Here is a 16,922-nt window from a genome sequence, read left to right on the forward strand (position 1 = left end):
CCATGTAAATGTAGTAACTACTCTTGGTGGATTTGTCATTTGCAGTTTTCGACCATTAATCACACATTTTCATTTATTTTCAGGAAACCTACTTGTATAACAATGGTGAGTAGTAGTAAACGGTTTTCACTGTTTAAGGAGGGCAAAATGGATGCAAGGGGATTTGCTAAATGCCTCATTCTCAAACACTAGTTTAGGTTACTTGTAGAGTTTCTCATTTGATTGATGAGATCTCACTGTGTAGTCATGGCTGTCAGAATTCCAATTCAACTCAACGTCCTGCAAGTATGTTGGTTCAAATGTATTTGACATGGAAATATTTATTTCCCTTATAAAACTGTTACATGTTGTAAAGTCAAGCATTTATTTGATATCGCAGAGCAGGGCAACCCCACGCAAGATCCAGTGGTCTGGTGATTCCACTGTAGGTAACACCACTGCTGTGATGTAATTCAGGTCTGTGCGCCTTGGTTTCTTGTAGATGGGACAGACATAAAGCTTAGGATCCATTGGTGCAGTAGAGTTGATGGCAAACATGTGAATGACAGGCAAGGGTGTGAAAAGCACTTTGGCTGAGGACTCAACGAGATAGGTGTTTTTTCGGTCCCAGCCAGCTCCATCCAGGTACAGACCATAAACATAAACTCCTTCCTATAGGAAGAAGGGGGTCAGTCACAGAACAATTCGTGTTTTCTTAGAAGAATAAACATCACATTTTTACTCATCACTCACAATGACAGTAATATAATATAATATAATACTGTTTTGCTTACTACAAAATCTGATCTGTTAAAAGTTAGTGTAAGATAAATTTGAGATTTACATTTTACTAATATGATCTGGTGCATTGCCAATACTGTATTTTCATGCTATTTGACTTACAGTAGGGGAAGTCATAATCTCCTCCTTTGCCTGCTTTAGGACTTTGTTATGCAGAGTAACTGTGTCCAGAGCCCAGCCTTTGTTTGCCCTTGTTACTTCCTGTCTCATGGCTGTTAGGAACCCTGCAAACATCCCCCAGGAAAAACTTTATTACTATATTGTAGTTATGTAATCTGAACACAAATCAGCCTCACTGACTGTTGTTTGAGATGTTTAACTAACATTTAACTTTTAACATCATCAATATTTATATAAATAATTGGTGGTAAGGTGATCTTAAAAAGGCTCTACTTTACAAAAGCATGTTTCCCACCCTGCGGGTTGAAGAAGCCTGTCATCCAAAACGTTTTAGGTCTTCCCTCAAATACCCAGCTGTGGAATTGTTTATTTCTTTCTAGAAGCTCAGTGAACCAAAAGCCCAGTGTAGATGACTCCCAGGAGATTTTCCTCCAAAGGTTTGGTACACGGGCATCAAAAATATTGTCCAGGGCATCTCGGAGGTTCTAAGAGTCAAGTACAGATAAGTAGTTTTACTGCATTTAAACCGTAAAAGAACTATTTTAAATGACAGTGCTGCTGTTTTAGAGTGAATGATAGGCTAAATCTGACCTCACTCATTATAATAGTGCCATCAATGGCTAACTTCAGGTCAGTCAGACTAGCGCGCACCACACTGATAATCCTTTGCATTCTATCCACTTCCTGACGTAGGAAGATGTTCATTGGATTCAGAGCTCCCATCTTCAATAGCCTGGCTTTAACCTTAACCCATGAAAGTTGCAGTTTAGATTTTAGTTGGTGAAATATTTGACTGTGACCAATAATAAAGCAAACTCACCTCATGTGGCACATAATTAGTGGGCAGTTTCTCTAACATGTCCTCTGCTATGTTGTAAACAATGGATTCTCTAGTTGCTCCCGATCCACCTCCGCTTTCCTTCGGCTGAATGTTTGTGATTGTGTCTAGCACTTCAGCAGATGTGTTTGTCTGATACCTGGTCAACATTCAACACAAAGAAAAATGCTATGTTAGTAATAATACTGCACATTATAATAGCACACACATACTCTGCACAGTATCATCATTCTCTTTAACTGTTTTAGAATAAAGTTCCTCACGTAATGTCAGCATTAGGATGCAGCCCCAAAGCTTGCGGTGAATCCACAGCAGGCAAGCTCTGAATGTATTCCATGTACTCCTCTATTGTCTTGCACACTGGAATTTTGTAGCCAGTGTAGAAACAAAATGATGGGTCAAACATCTTTTTACTAAACCATACCTGCAATACAAAACACAATTTATCATGTAGCATTACCTTGCTTATAGATAACACAATAAATAGAATTATTGATAACAAAAATTGAATGCATGAATTAACAAAAATGGGGTCTTACACGAGCAAAACATTTGAGCAGGCGTTTGTCATAGTCATCTGTAACCCTTCCTCCATACTGCACCTCGGCTAGCATGTATCTTACTGTTACCCATGACACATCCTGTTGGGAAAAACATGATGGTAAGTGGCAAAAAATATTAGTATTTTAAAGTTAGACCATGGCTGTAGATGCTCACCTTTCTAGGGCCGCAATCATCCAAGTGTTTCTCAACAAATTCAACGCTTGCAGTGAAATCAGCAGAGTTGAACTCATAAGGTATGTTCCAACCCAATGGTCCAAATTTGCGTCGTTCCTCAAAAAAGAAGGAATAAAACAAGCATTTACAAATATAATCAAATCTAATCATTATTTTGTCTTAAATTTTTGGGATTGTTTGCCATGTTGAATAGTTTTTCAGTAACTGAATAGCAAAAATTATGTACATAACAAGCTGCAGAATTCACATCGCATTTAGACAATTTTCAGATTGTATCAAGTCTCTTATACTGTGTGCATCCATATTTCTCTACCAATGAAATCACTCCCATGTAAGGAGAGATGTAGGGAAAAAATGGAAGAAGGGAGGAAACATTTGAAACAAATGTTTTTAGAGATATGAGACATAATTTCGTCTGAACTGACATCGGAGGTGACATCTTTTTCCGATGACAGCAACTCAGCTGTCAATTTCCCTATGGAATTAATAAAGCTTTTTGAATCTTGAATGGACATAGTATTTATTTCTCACAACCTAGATGCACATGAGCATATAAATATCAGTATTCTGTGAAGGACGGCCTTTTGTATCCTTCGTCCTTTCTTCTCAAGCATTGCTCCTTGCTGCTGAAAATAAGAAACTTGAGACTGTGCTTGCAAGAGGGAGAACTGAAATGACTTCCAGGTTGAGTAAGGATCATGAAAAAAAAGGAACCCTCTGTCACTCCCTCCTGCTCTGGTCTGCAGTCCCCCATTTTAGTTAGTTATAACTAATATTATATCAGTAACATTTTTATTATATTTATTTGCCTTTGGCATTACCTTATGCTCCCCCCTCCCTTCTGGTTAACCTGCAGCTCAGTCCCCTAAGTATATATTGTTTGTTTACAACTAGTCCTGGTTAGAGTGTAGCTTTCCAGCTCTCTCTGTTTCATCGCGTTCTGTGTGTTTTTGTATTTTCGCCAAAATAACAACAAAAAATAAGAATTGTCAGATGAAGTGGGGCTATGTCAAAATTTCTTCCATTGTTTGATCTGATTCTTATTTGAACTCTATCAGGGGTAGTATTTTGTCATTAGCTGCTTGAAATATAGCTCCACTCATTTCATTAGTGAAGTTTCAAATGAAACATACCTGTACAGCAGTATGGAGAAAGGCAACACTGTAGAGCAATGGCTTCCACATGGGCAGGTTGCTGACTTCCAATTGATTCTGTGAAATTCCTGCAAATGTTCGTTTCAAGCCAGCACGCACTCCCTGTGGTGGATCATTGGTAAACTTGATGGAACACTGAAAGTAAAGAGATGACAACCATTTGCTCTAAGCTTGTACATGTGCTGTCTATACAACTAACTCAGTACTTACCTGCACAGAGGTTAGATCAAGATACAAAGTAATGCATGCAGAATTTATATAACCTTACTGTAGATAAAACTTTACACAGGGTCACCTGTAAGAGTGTGATGGAGAATTGATTGTGTGGTTCTGTGGTAATCCACACTCTGAAAGTATCATGTATGGTCTCTGCAGTTGAGATGGTTTCTAGCAACTCATCCATAAACTCCAAACCCAGATGACAATTTTGCAGAAGGACCCAGCCTCCCTAAACATATGCAGATACAAAGGCTACAGGTCAGGTAAAATAACATACATACAGCATACTACTTTCATTAACTTTGAAATAAAACCTGTGTCATTGATGTTTGAACAAGCTTTCGTGCATGAACTTCTTGCCCTTGACCCATGGATATAGCTCTGCATTCTATAAGGCACAACAATGCAGGCATTATTCTTCAGGGTTAAAATCAGTACTTCATAAAAGTTACAGGTTTATGAGGTGTATGGCAGTAAAACTCACCAAGTTGTAGATTCTTAGCAAGTGCCTCAATTTGGTCAGTGGGATCCGAGCCCATGGAAAGGAAGCAAATTAGAGGGGTGCAAGGATCACTTTCCTCCCATGTGCTGTGAAGGTTCAAGATAACTGGCTCAGCAAACCTCATGTCCAAGGACTCCGCCACATACTTTCTCGCCTGAGACAAGGTACGATCAGGGCACCAAGACCTGTGGAAGACATACTATACCTAGTAAGAATACAGCATAATTCCAAAGTGTCTGAAAATATAATCAACATGATAGCAGTGAGATCCAACCTGATTAGCAGAAGTTTATGGAAGACATCGAGTGAGTTGTATCCTTCTGGAAAAACACCTTCTTCTGGTGCATCAAGATTGAGCCATGCTTTCCAGGGTTTCCCATTTTGAGACACCTACAAAATGTCAGTAGCAACACTTTGTATGGACACTCATTTGGAGGTTTCAGACAAATGACCTATGGAACTTTAGGTTACCTGAGATATGATGCTAGTGAACTGGGACAATTTGCTGAGTTCCACCACATTTAGCCAAACTGTATCCAGGATCCAAGTAAATGGCTTAGGTGGGCAAGTCTTCAGGTCAAGAGCTGCACCACCTATTTGTTTATTGAAAACAGTTATATTTTGGGTGACCATCTAACAGAAGATAGATTACAAATTTTATAGCAGTGGCAGTAATATTACCTTTAATAAGAACCTGAAATTTGTCATGCTCTATTTTATTGTTCTGTAAGTCAATCTTCAGCGCCAGCAAAAGTGTAAAGATGAACTTGTGGTTTTCATAGAGGCCTCTCACAGTGTATCTGAACACCTCATAGGTCAAATATTCAATTATGTTTGCAATTCGCTTCTGAGTCTTAAAGGATTTTTCAGACCTGAAAAATAAATAAATAAATATGATTGATAAACATATTAGAACATTTGTCAGATATATTTATTAAACCAAAACTATACCTTGCCAATGACAGGTCAAAGATTTTTAGGAATTGACCCAGGGAAGTCTGGTACATGACATTGACCATACTCATCTCAGTTATGAGGAAGTAAAGGATGCTGCCTCGGGAGGCAACTGGACGATATTCTCCTTGAGCTATATTGATCTTGAGTTCTGCATCTGCTGCAACACTGAGCTTTACGCTAACTTCGGCAGCAGTTTGCTTAGTTGTACTCAGAATGCCAATCATGGAATCATCATCAACCAAGGAGCCTTTCACCAAAAAAACAGAAAAACTTTTTAAAGTTTAGAAAAATATATTACATTACAGGTATGGCATTAAACTACACCAGCAGCAAATCTACCTTTTGTGCTGCTAAGCTTGTACAGCAAGTTGTCTTCCAACTCCTGCATTTTTCTCTTATTAGCAGTAACATCCTCAATTAGCTTCAGTCTTTCTGCCTCTAGTTCCTGTTACAAGAATTTAAATGAGTGAGAATTTATAAATTTAACTAAAATTTATAAGTATCCCAAGGCACAACTAATACTACACACACAATATTGTAATAAGAGAGGGTAATACCAAAAGAAATATTAAATTAGAGTAGTATCCCATGATGCCACTCAAAAACTTTTTTGCTGTGTTTTCATATACTACATTACAATGTTACAGTATTTACAGCTTCACAAAATAAAAACATGTACAAAATGACTGACGTGTTTCTCTCTGAGGATGACACGACCAAGTAGCTGGTTCTCAAGGCCTTTCATGTTTACAGTGAAATCAATGATGGAGGTCCTGGCACTAACTTCTGGTGTGTATGCTGGATTGGGCAGTTTAGTGGTTATATAGAGCTGGAAACCATCCATCACATTTACCTCTTTGTCTCCCACTTTAACCTATGTAATCAAAGAAAATACGAAGATTAGAAGAAGATGCATTTTGAAATTGTATTGTTTTCAAAAGGATATCACTAATTACCTTAAAACTGGTCCCTGATTTAATGAAGTTCTTCTCAAGGATGTTGTCAAGAGCAGGGTCAAGTTCCTCACCTACATCTTCAATAATCATTGGACGTCCCAAAGAAAGACAATCTTCCAAATGAGTGCGGAAAAACTTGTGGTTGAGTGATGTCACCTCAAAATAGAGACCACAGATTAATCCCATACTATTTGTTACTAAAACAACACATTTGGATGTAAATGGCAGAACTCTACTCTATTTTATTATTTACTTGGAGTGCATTGGCCTTTTTCTTTTTTCTTAATCCAAGACTTTCCTTGAGTCTGAGGATCAATGAGGAGGGGATATCTTGTTGCCTTTGTCACGATAATGCCATTTTGTACGGACAAGTCATCTCCTGGCAGACCCTGAAGGTTCCACTCACTTATCTTAAACATAAAAAGAAGCACACAGGTATTTCATTACATGAATATTTTTGTGTACCTAGTATAAAATTGTCTCTTTTGTTCTTACAGTGGGAGGGTCCACTAGGGCAGAAATGAGGTTGAGATTTTCTGTAAAAGGAATTTTATGGCTCCTGAGCTCTGCCTCCCAGATGTCTTTCAGCAACATGTCACGGAAACTCTGGTTGAATGGTCCACAATAAGACAGAAAGCCAGTGAGCTGGAGCACATCCCCCACAAGTCTGCCAAGAAGATCAGAAGCAAATTACATAAGGAGTTTCTTTATTTAAAAGAAGCTCTCTAAAAACCTTATGATAATAATATGTAAATATTTTTCTTGATTCAATTAAGTTTTTTTGCATCCCACCTGTTTATCTGTGATTTAAATTCTTTGCTTTGCTCTATCCAGCGAACTTTCTCTCCACTAAGTCCATCAATAAGTGCAGATGCAGCCTGCATTTTATTCCTACACATGTCAGCATCATCCAACAAGTCCTGAAAATATATTATAAGTGATCCACAAGTTTAATATTAATATTTTATATTCAATATTAAATGTTTTAAGGTCCACCCACACCTGTTTCTCTTTCATAGCAGCATCACATTTTGCCTTGACTTTGTCAAATTCTGCTTGCTTCTCAGCCAGCTGGGCCTCAGCCTTGCATAGCTCATTATTAGCCGCTCTGAATCTGTTTTCCTGAATGGCCAGGTTGGCCTAGACACAAAGACACAGTTTACAAAGCCACACAGAGCACATTATGAAGCATAACAATTAAAGCACCACCAAAGCATATTTTCTTTTAGAAAATGGCTACAGTTAAATAAAAAAAATAATTAAAAAAAACTGCTGATGATGATGACTGACTTTACCTTGAGTGGCAGCACTTCTTTATTAATGCCAAAGAACACAGCCATTGCACGGGTCCATGCTAGCAGGCCAGCTACATTACCACACACTTTTTTGGCATTTTCCATTGTGTAATCCTCCATGTCTAAGTAGGGCCTCAGCAGTTCTACTGTTTCCTCATTAATTTTGTCTTTTTGAAACTGCTGGAGGGAGGTCATAAAACCAGCAGCACTCATAAGCTAGGAGCAGACAAAGAACATTTACAAAATTAAGTTTTAACTGATTGTAGTATCAGTCATGATAATCTATTTACACCGTTGCTTTCAGTATCTAAATTATGAGAAATTGTGATATAATGACAATAAACATTTCTCTAAAAAGGATTTATATAAACCTTCAGGGCATCTCCCCACGATGGCTTAAGACAGCGTCGTTCTGGATCAACAGAGACAGATTCTAACTTCTTTTGAAATAACAGCAGGCAACAATCCATAATCCTCATGATCAAATGTGGAGGCTTAGCCAGTTTTCTCACAGTGGCAATATCAGCAGGCTTAATTGTCTGTAAAGTTTAAAGACAATGTGTGGTACATAAAAAAATAAAAAATACACAAATGTGTATATGTTTCAAAAATTACAATTAAGCTCACATTCAGTGCAGCTTTGGCCTCTTCTAAAGCTGGTTTGGCAGCTTCCAGTTTTTCCTCTGCAACAGCTTTCTCTTTTTCAATTCCCTCCACAATGTTCTGAGCTTTATCTTTCACAATCTGGACCTCATTCTTCACAATGGTAGCAGCCTCAGCACTTATTGTCACTTCTGCCACTACCTACAGTGAGTAAATACAGCAACAAATACATCATGTAATAAACTACATGTCCTTATACTGTTACCACATTCAATTAATTTGAGTTTCTATATAATCTGAGCCAGATTTTCACTTTGCAATAAAAACATGAACCACAACCCACTTTAACCGATGAACAAACATGGTGAAATAAAGATAAGATGCTTCCATTCCATTACTGTACATCAGTATATTGTGCATGGCCATAGACTGTATATTAAGTTATATATACGGTCTATGTGCAGGGTGAGGAGTGTGCAGTATCTAGTATTGTTTACCTTGTCTGCTTTGACAGATGCTATAGCCAGCTCTTTTTCCTTGACTTCAAGATCCTTAGATAATTGAGCCACAGACGTACTAGCCTCCATCAGTTTGGCCAACCCTGCATGTCAATTACATCTTTCAAGCTTTTTTTATTTAAGTAAACCTTGGAATATTCTCCATACATGTCATCTTTATAGCAATCATATGCTTGCTGCTTAATTTTCTTACCAACATTCATGCGCTCTGCTAGTGTGTTGATATAGGTGTACTTTTCAGAGTACAGTGTTTTGTAACCATTTATAAAAGACAGGTAGGATTTAGGGGTGACATGAGTTCTTCTTCTGAACCTGAAAGACAAAAAACATACAACTTTAAGCAAATGTAAAGTAATTTTCTTGAATAAAAAAATCAATATCTATAAATAACTAATTCCAATAAAACAATATGAACTATATGTGTTTGGCTCTTTATACCTTTCAAAGTAGCTTTCACAGGTGCTGGATACTTTGTCATGATATGTACCCATGGTGATCACCACAGACGCCTTGACATCAGTGGAGCAAACCATGGGAAAATCTGATAAGAAATAGTTCGACACAGCCACCAGAGCTTCATTGGGCCAAGGGGTGAACCAGTCCATTGTGCAGCCAGAAATCAGCCCTGGAAACTTTAGGGATCTAGAGCGAAACTTCTGTCCCACCTGTCAAGGAGAGCAGACACAATGCAATCGAAAGCAGAATTTTCAGATCTTCAGGTGTACCCACACAAATAAATGTGGAAAGATACAAATCATTAAAGGAAATGCTACACATAACGCAACAGTAACACACAACAACAACAAAAAAAAAAAAAAGAGAAATAGTCAAGTAAATACAGTATCACAGTATCCCACCTTTTGGATATTGCTTTTGGGTAACAAATATAATTAATTTTAAGTATACTGTACAAAGTTTGATCTACCGGTGAGAAGCAAAGAACTACATGTAAATTCTTTCTGGATCGAGATATGAAGTAGTCATAAAGGTTGTCAAAAGTTGGTGGAACACGAGGCAACTCTTTTTTCATCACAGGGATTAGGTTCTGGGTGAGCTCTTGCATCTCGTCTTTAGCAAACAGATTGGAGACCTACAAACAGAGAAGGTAAAGGGACTAATAAGAAAGAACAGGGATGTAGGATGATCCTGGATTTAAGCATCAAAGATATCAAAAGAGAAGTCTTCACCTCTCCAGAAGAAAGAACATTGTTGAGGTACTCAAGGAAGGCCTCATCTTTAATTTCATTGTCCGTAAAGATAAAGGTGATACCTTTGCCCTCAGCCCCAGCTGTTCTATACAACAGTTTAAGGTCATCGATGAAATTATTTATGTTGTATGTCCTGATGAGAAAACATAGCAGTGTAAGAAATAAGAAATATGCCTCCAGTGGACTACTCCGTAATGCTCCACCACAATCTACCTAGCACTTAGTAGTGGCAAGCCTTACTCAGAAACCTTTAGAATGAATATCCCTGCACTGTGTTTGCAGTGCTGCCAATGAGTCTGGATCACAGAAGGCTTTGATATAATTTCTCCACATTAAGGTGCATTTTGGAGCATATTTCTATTTTTTTATTTCTATTTTTTTTATGTCACATACTGTTGCTTTAACTATTAAACATTTAGTTAAAGTAAACTAATAATCTAAGATCAGTGGTAAGACTTTTTCTATTCTTACCTTGTCAGTGTGATTTGGAAGATGCTGTATCCAGCTATGTATGAAGCTAGGCGAGTTAGGCTCTGTTTTCCCGATCCTCCCACCCCCACCAGCAGAGCATTCCCATTATCTGTTCGAATAATACGGGAGATCTAAAAGAAAGCAAATCTCAAATTAGTTAGAATTCTCCATAGCCTGCTCTAAAGGTATTCATTAGGCTGACTTCTAGTCTGACCTTGACAAGATGAGTCATGGCATCTTTGAAGAAAACCAGATCTAGGCTAGAGCCTCTTACAATCTCATTATGCTGGGCCTGATACATCATCAATTTTTCGGATAAGACTTCAAAATTTGGCACCTGGAAGAACATCACTTTGCTCAACTTATGACAGTTTTAATACCTAGTGTACAAATATAATACAGTTTAGTACCGTTCATACCAATTCATAAATTTTGGGAGCATCAAAACAGGCATCATCATCTTCTTCCCCAGTGGGCTCAGGAGCATCTCGCAGGAAGTCTACAAAGTATGGCTCACGTTGAAGTTCTGAGACAAAACTGGGGTCAACATGCTCTTGGATCACAAGAGATACAACCTTCTCAAACCAGTCTCTGTCCTCAGAGCAAATAAATCTGCAGCAAAACAATATTTAGGGTATTATTTAGGTTATTTCTGATTCATTTGCCTGGGGATTTACAGTATATGTAAGAAATGTACCTGTCAGCAATGACCCTTGTACATTCACTTTTGAATAGAGCCAAAAGAGTGGGAATATCATTACACTCATCTGCCTTAATGTTTAACATTCCTTGCCAGATCCTTGACAAGTCTCTCAAATTGAAGATATAGTGGAACTTGGATGGTGTGGGAAGCATTTTCACCTTCAATGTAAAAAGATAAAATCAGGTTATGTTTGCACTGATAAACATTAATACACAGTAAAGTACCTCCATATGTGGAGTGGGCATTCAAATGGAAACACATTATTTATATTAAATGACTTTTGACCTTTCATTAGGATATGTCATCAAAAATGTATACTTTCAAGTTACTACCTTTGTCCACTGCCATAAAATCCTCCCTGCTGACACAAGGTACTTCACCATATGTGATATCTCCAGATTGAATTTCCTACATGTATGGAAATATCCACAGCCAATAATACCTGCAAAGACGAGACAACATAAAATAATTTAGGTGTCATACAACCCAAAGGAAGCAGAAAAGTTAATAATCATAGGGATAGTTACCAAAAATTTTATCAATGGAGGTGTTGGATGGCAGTGTACAGTTGAACACTGTAAACTGCCTTTTTAGTCTTTGTGGGATGTCATTTCTTCCACCACCAGGGTGAATCATGGCAGCTAGTATCTGTACATCCACAACAGTGGTGAAGTCTCCTGGTTTGTCCAGATTATACATGCCATTCATTTCCATCATCTGGCGAACTATCTCATTGGTGATCTGTTTGAATAGTCATATTTAATTCTCACACTGAAGTAACTGAGCATACAGTACAATACAATACAGTATATAGAGAAATGTATAGTAGATAAAAAAAACTGTACCTGATCTCCCCATTCATTGACAATGGGCATGTTTATATCATCAATGAAGATTGTCATCCTGCGTCCTCCTGGGGGTCCATAAGTACTGCCTATTCGTTTCTCAATGTAGCTCTCCACTGTTCGCTGTTATGGAAAGAAATTGCTTTGCAACAAAAAAAACTATTCAGAACTGTTTCTGTACAAAAGAAATCATACAAAAAAAAAGAAAAATAAATATATCACAAATATTCTACCTGAAACATCATGGGTTCTGTTGCAGATGAGAAATTCAGGGACTTAGACAAGTCTGTCTCAGGATCGTACTTTTTCATGTAGCTTTTTATCATCACTGTTTTGGCTGTGCCTTGTTCACCAATAAGAAGTACAGCCTACACAAAAACAACATGCATACAAGAAAGCTAAACAACAACAACTATTTCTCTGGTATTTAATGAATGATTTTTTCTGAAAAATACTTTAAGTTTTATTTTAAAAGAGGCAAGATAACCTTGCGTTGTTTGGCAATATTCTCCAATAGGAAGGACGTCCTAGTGTTATCTACATTTGGCACAAGGATGGAGGTGTAGTCTGGAACATGGTCAGTTGGATAGATATACTCCCCCACATGGTGATTCCAATGACACCACTCACCTGAATTCAACATACAAGCATTTCTATGTCCACAATAAAATATTCCTTCAAGACCTCACTTAAAAACTACATTAAGATAGCAAAAAGGTGGTATTTTGATGTACAGAATTACTCGTTACCGTTTGAGCTGACCATGTACTCAAACATAGTCTCTCCTGGCTTTGTTTGAGGAACATCAATTTTACAGTCATGTGCCCTGATGCAAGTCTCCAGTTTGTCCCTATCCTCTAACTCTAAAAGGGCTCCCAGGCTCCACATCAGGCAGAAGACAAAGAGGCGCTCCATGTGTTTGCTACCAACCAAGCCCCCTGTCTCCTTGGTTGGAATGAGGCCCTCAAGCAGATTCACAGACTGATGATAGATAATAATAAATAACTATGTGTTTCTCAAAACAGTTTAAATCAATCAAAAAATCAATCTTGCTTCTCTTCAAACCTGCATTATGTAGTTGCATTCCAAAAGCTCCATTTTCGGTTTAAGGTTCTGCTTCATATACAAATAAGCATCATCAAATATCTTGTTATATAAGCTCATAACGCTTTGTGCCTCTTGTGCGTTGCGTTTAAGAGCCCATCCCTACAACATAAAGTTCATGTTCCAACTAAGCATTGTGTTTCACCTTCATTACATCGATTTTTCTGCAAACATGGACACTTATGATTTAACAAAATTGTACCTGAAGTATGGGTTGCCAGCTGAGAGCTGAGGAGCTCATGAAAACCATACCCACACGGGACACAGTAGCAGGAGAGGCATTATCCATGTTATGCACCTCAAACACAAGCTTGCAGGATGGAGACATGGTAATGCGGTCGCCATTTGCCAGGGTAAGTGTTTTATTATCATCTAGCACAGAGTTGAGGTTCTCAATCCATATAGCATCTACAGGGCCATCCAGCACAATCCATATGAACTCTCCTGAAGCACATTAGTAAGACATCACAACATCACACAGATTTTAGTTTAAGTAGCTCTTCCACATTTTCAGTTACTTATTCTAATACTTGTTCTGTTCTGTCTCAAATACTTTTTACAGGTAATACCTCTCACATTGTTAAGCGTAAGCATGTATGATCTGCTGTCTAATGATTAAGCAACAAGTGAACAGAAACTGCTTTTACAAAATAAAGCTGCTACACTGAATGAACTTTGCTTCAGTCTGGTTTATATAGCACTAGTTGTTCTGTATTTGTTTTCTGTAAGTGTGATCATACAGTATGTAGATGGAAGATTTGTATATAATTTTAACAACTATGAAATAAGATCTGTATTATTCTTATAATATAGTTCTGGCTACTGTATATTAGCTTTTACAATGGCAGGTTTTATGTTTATTGAGAAATATTCATCATAATGTTGCTCTGAATATGCATGAAACAAACCCTTCTTAGCTTTAAGTGTCCTTCTCCACAGAGTAGAAAAGATACCATCAGTCCAGTCATTGGTGGCTGCATCAAGACGGCCGAACATCTGCGGAGCAGTAATTGCTTTGGGATTCATGCGCATCTCCCTGTGTGGGGCTCCACATTCAGTCAAAGCTCGCATTAAAATGTTGATAACCATGGTCTTTCCAGCTCCGCTTGGCCCTAGGGTCATCAGTCCATGGCGCACTCGTGAAGCTTCGTAGAGCTGTAAATAACAGTAATAAGTGAGACTAGAAAAATATACAATACTACACAATATACAATAAGAGATAAGATACCTGAACCAGCTTAAGGTTCCATGGAGGATGGTTTACAATACCAGCAAGCTCAACTTGATGGGCTACAGCAAGTTGAAGTTCAGTATATGTGCTTCCATCAAGCTGAATACCAGGGAACAGATCATTAATCAGACTAAGAAATAGGGGCTCATCCTCATCCACCTGAAACACAAGATTCACACATGCCTGTTTAGCACCTGCCCACAATATACAATGACTAAAGAATTAAACCTCACAGGCAACAATCGTGCCATACCAGTTTTGAAAGATTCATGTCACGCAGAACTCTCATGACAATGCTGGACTCTGTGTCATCAGGTCGTGCTCGCTTACTGGCCCCCAGTGTTCTCAGCACAGACAGGATGTTCCTCAGTCCGAAGTCATAGTGAACCTGACAAACAGCAGTAAATCAATATCATTAAAAAATAATAAGCATGCACTGGCAACAAGATTCTCACCTGTTTTGTAAGTTGCTCTTCACATAGTTTATAAAGGACAAAGAATTTCTGGGCTAAGATAACATTCTCATTGAATCCACAACTGGCCAGTTTGACTCTCATGATTATCTGCAAAAGTTGAGAAACAGTGGAGAAGTAATTTCTATAACAACTACAGCAAAAAGAAAAAACATATTACTTTTGAGTTAAAGTAGTCGGGGCTTACCTGCCGGTCTGGTACCATCATAGACACTGTCCTGAACTGCACTTTTAAATTTTCAGGAAGTTCCTGACGGCCTGCGTATCCAGGGTTCTAGACATGCAATGAAAATGTGTCAATGGTGTTGGTGTTCTTACTAAATTTCCTTAGAGTTTCCTGTAGTATTTAGGTATATTCCTACCATAGTGATAAATAGGCCAAACTCTGGATTCAGATCCACACAGTCTCCATCAGTAAAGATGAAAGTGCTTTTGTGTTTCTTGCGGGCTTGTAGAACAATATAGATTTGCTGAGCAGCAACAGATAGCACGGGAAGGTCAATTCTGTTAAACTCATCGAAGCAGCCCCAAGATCCTGACTGTGCAAGGCCTAATAAAAAGAATATGTTGAAAGAAATGACTGAAAAAGGTAAAATGGTACACTATTAGATTTATTGTTTCATTTCCAGATATACCTTTGTATATTCTGCCAAGTCCTCTGAAGTCCATCTGGTCTGAACAATTGAACACCACGACATATTTGCCAAGGCAACGTCCCATGTCCTTGGTAGTTTCAGTCTTCCCAGTGCCAGCGGGCCCTGCAGGGGCTCCTCCCATACTCATACCCAGAGCCTGGGACAATGTAATGTAGCACCTGTAGATAAAAGCATTTCACTAATTCAACAAAATTAAGCATTACAGCAAACAAAGAGAATTCATCAATTAAGTGTCAGAATCAAATTGCTCTTCTCTTGCCTGTCAGTCAAAGGGGTGATAACCAGGCGATCAGTACAGCCTAGGAACTCATTCTGATAAATGAAGTCGACATTAGTAATAGACACAATGACCTTATCCAAGTCCTCCTTGAAGTAAAACCTGCTCTGCTTCAGCCATTCAAAGTCACTGACAGATTTGATACGCTTTTTTACCTGGGACCGAAGTAGAATATCAATCTGATAACAATCAGTCAATAATACAGAATAACACAAAGATATATAAAGAGAAAGAAAATGAACCTACTAAGTCATTAAATATGTCACTCTGGTGCACATGGATTGTGACAAGCGTCTCATATTTGATTCTGTCAAACTTGCTCAGGTCATAGGTCGTTTGTTTAATGAGAATACTCAGTAGATTTAGAAATTTCTTTTTAGTAAGAGGCATAATCTCCCTGTCATCTTCAGCTTGTTGCAGTGCCTCTTCTGCATCTTTTGTCCAAAGCATCTGGATTCCCAGCAAGCCCACCTAAAAAGTTAAGACCAAATAGCCAGAAGATACACATTCAAGGGTGTTTTACAAACTCGGCCATTACACACTGAAATGTTTTTTAATATTACAGTACAGTGCAGTATTACAATGAAAAAAATTATCTTTGCATTAATTGAATATCGTAGTAGTCTCCCTATTTTAATTTTTTTTTTTATATTTACATGATCCACTACCTATTTTAACATAAACACAGCATTTTGTTGAGATTTAATATTATTGCCTCCCAGCAAAATACACAAATTCCAGTTAGACTGTGCAGTCACTGAGAACATAATAATTAAGTAGCAAAATAACTGACTTAATAAATGCAATTAGTGGTGTCATCTTTAAGCAATGAAGAAAAGCTATCATAACAATGTCCTGCATTAGTCAAGTATTGACCAGATATCTATTATAGTTAGTGCGTTTACATACACTCAAGTTACTCAGAGAAACCAGATTTCTTGGGTAATTGGGGAATAAGTTTACACCCTGCACTTCTCAGCTCATAGTAGTAGAGTGGCAACCTGCCAACAGACATTGGCAGGTCCATTTTCTGTCCTGTGCTTTTATTTTGGTCATCTTCCTGTCCCCCACCATCATTAATACCTCTAGCTTCACTGTATCAGCTCTGATGAGATCCACCTGTGCCCTCCCTGTCCTTACTTATGCATTGTACCGTTTACAGATTGTTAGTCCTCAAACCACTTTCCAACCATTCTACCTTGCCTTCTCTCTAGTTGTGTTTTTCAACCACCGTTGGTACCCAGACTTTGTTTGACTCCCCAGCCCTATTTTTC

General features: G+C 38.1%; 1 protein-coding gene across 1 annotated transcript in view; it reads right to left on the reverse strand.

The window, feature by feature from the left end:
- Positions 1-93: 93 nt before the first annotated feature.
- LOC113172532 (dynein heavy chain 8, axonemal-like) overlaps positions 94-16,922 on the reverse strand; it is a 32,461-nt gene continuing 15,632 nt past the window's right edge. The window contains 53 exon segments of the mRNA XM_026375537.2: positions 94-651; positions 883-1,004; positions 1,196-1,385; positions 1,492-1,644; positions 1,721-1,877; positions 2,002-2,162; positions 2,278-2,379; positions 2,456-2,572; positions 3,610-3,765; positions 3,926-4,078; positions 4,164-4,237; positions 4,334-4,536; positions 4,626-4,741; positions 4,823-4,944; positions 5,033-5,223; positions 5,303-5,555; positions 5,648-5,753; positions 6,000-6,182; positions 6,265-6,420; positions 6,518-6,535; positions 6,537-6,674; positions 6,760-6,931; positions 7,057-7,184; positions 7,267-7,404; positions 7,560-7,775; positions 7,931-8,098; positions 8,187-8,363; positions 8,660-8,763; positions 8,874-8,992; positions 9,119-9,345; positions 9,606-9,770; positions 9,868-10,021; positions 10,360-10,490; positions 10,574-10,696; positions 10,779-10,971; positions 11,057-11,220; positions 11,395-11,504; positions 11,590-11,803; positions 11,908-12,030; positions 12,141-12,275; positions 12,395-12,537; positions 12,657-12,888; positions 12,973-13,113; positions 13,214-13,455; positions 13,920-14,166; positions 14,240-14,401; positions 14,496-14,630; positions 14,698-14,805; positions 14,903-14,989; positions 15,078-15,265; positions 15,351-15,529; positions 15,631-15,803; positions 15,895-16,119. Of these exon segments, the coding sequence (XP_026231322.1) occupies positions 364-651; positions 883-1,004; positions 1,196-1,385; positions 1,492-1,644; positions 1,721-1,877; positions 2,002-2,162; positions 2,278-2,379; positions 2,456-2,572; positions 3,610-3,765; positions 3,926-4,078; positions 4,164-4,237; positions 4,334-4,536; positions 4,626-4,741; positions 4,823-4,944; positions 5,033-5,223; positions 5,303-5,555; positions 5,648-5,753; positions 6,000-6,182; positions 6,265-6,420; positions 6,518-6,535; positions 6,537-6,674; positions 6,760-6,931; positions 7,057-7,184; positions 7,267-7,404; positions 7,560-7,775; positions 7,931-8,098; positions 8,187-8,363; positions 8,660-8,763; positions 8,874-8,992; positions 9,119-9,345; positions 9,606-9,770; positions 9,868-10,021; positions 10,360-10,490; positions 10,574-10,696; positions 10,779-10,971; positions 11,057-11,220; positions 11,395-11,504; positions 11,590-11,803; positions 11,908-12,030; positions 12,141-12,275; positions 12,395-12,537; positions 12,657-12,888; positions 12,973-13,113; positions 13,214-13,455; positions 13,920-14,166; positions 14,240-14,401; positions 14,496-14,630; positions 14,698-14,805; positions 14,903-14,989; positions 15,078-15,265; positions 15,351-15,529; positions 15,631-15,803; positions 15,895-16,119 (8,382 nt within the window). The 3' untranslated portion in view covers positions 94-363.

The sequence above is a fragment of the Anabas testudineus genome, chromosome 17 (assembly GCF_900324465.2).
Source record: "Anabas testudineus chromosome 17, fAnaTes1.2, whole genome shotgun sequence".
Classification (NCBI taxonomy): domain Eukaryota; kingdom Metazoa; phylum Chordata; class Actinopteri; order Anabantiformes; family Anabantidae; genus Anabas; species Anabas testudineus.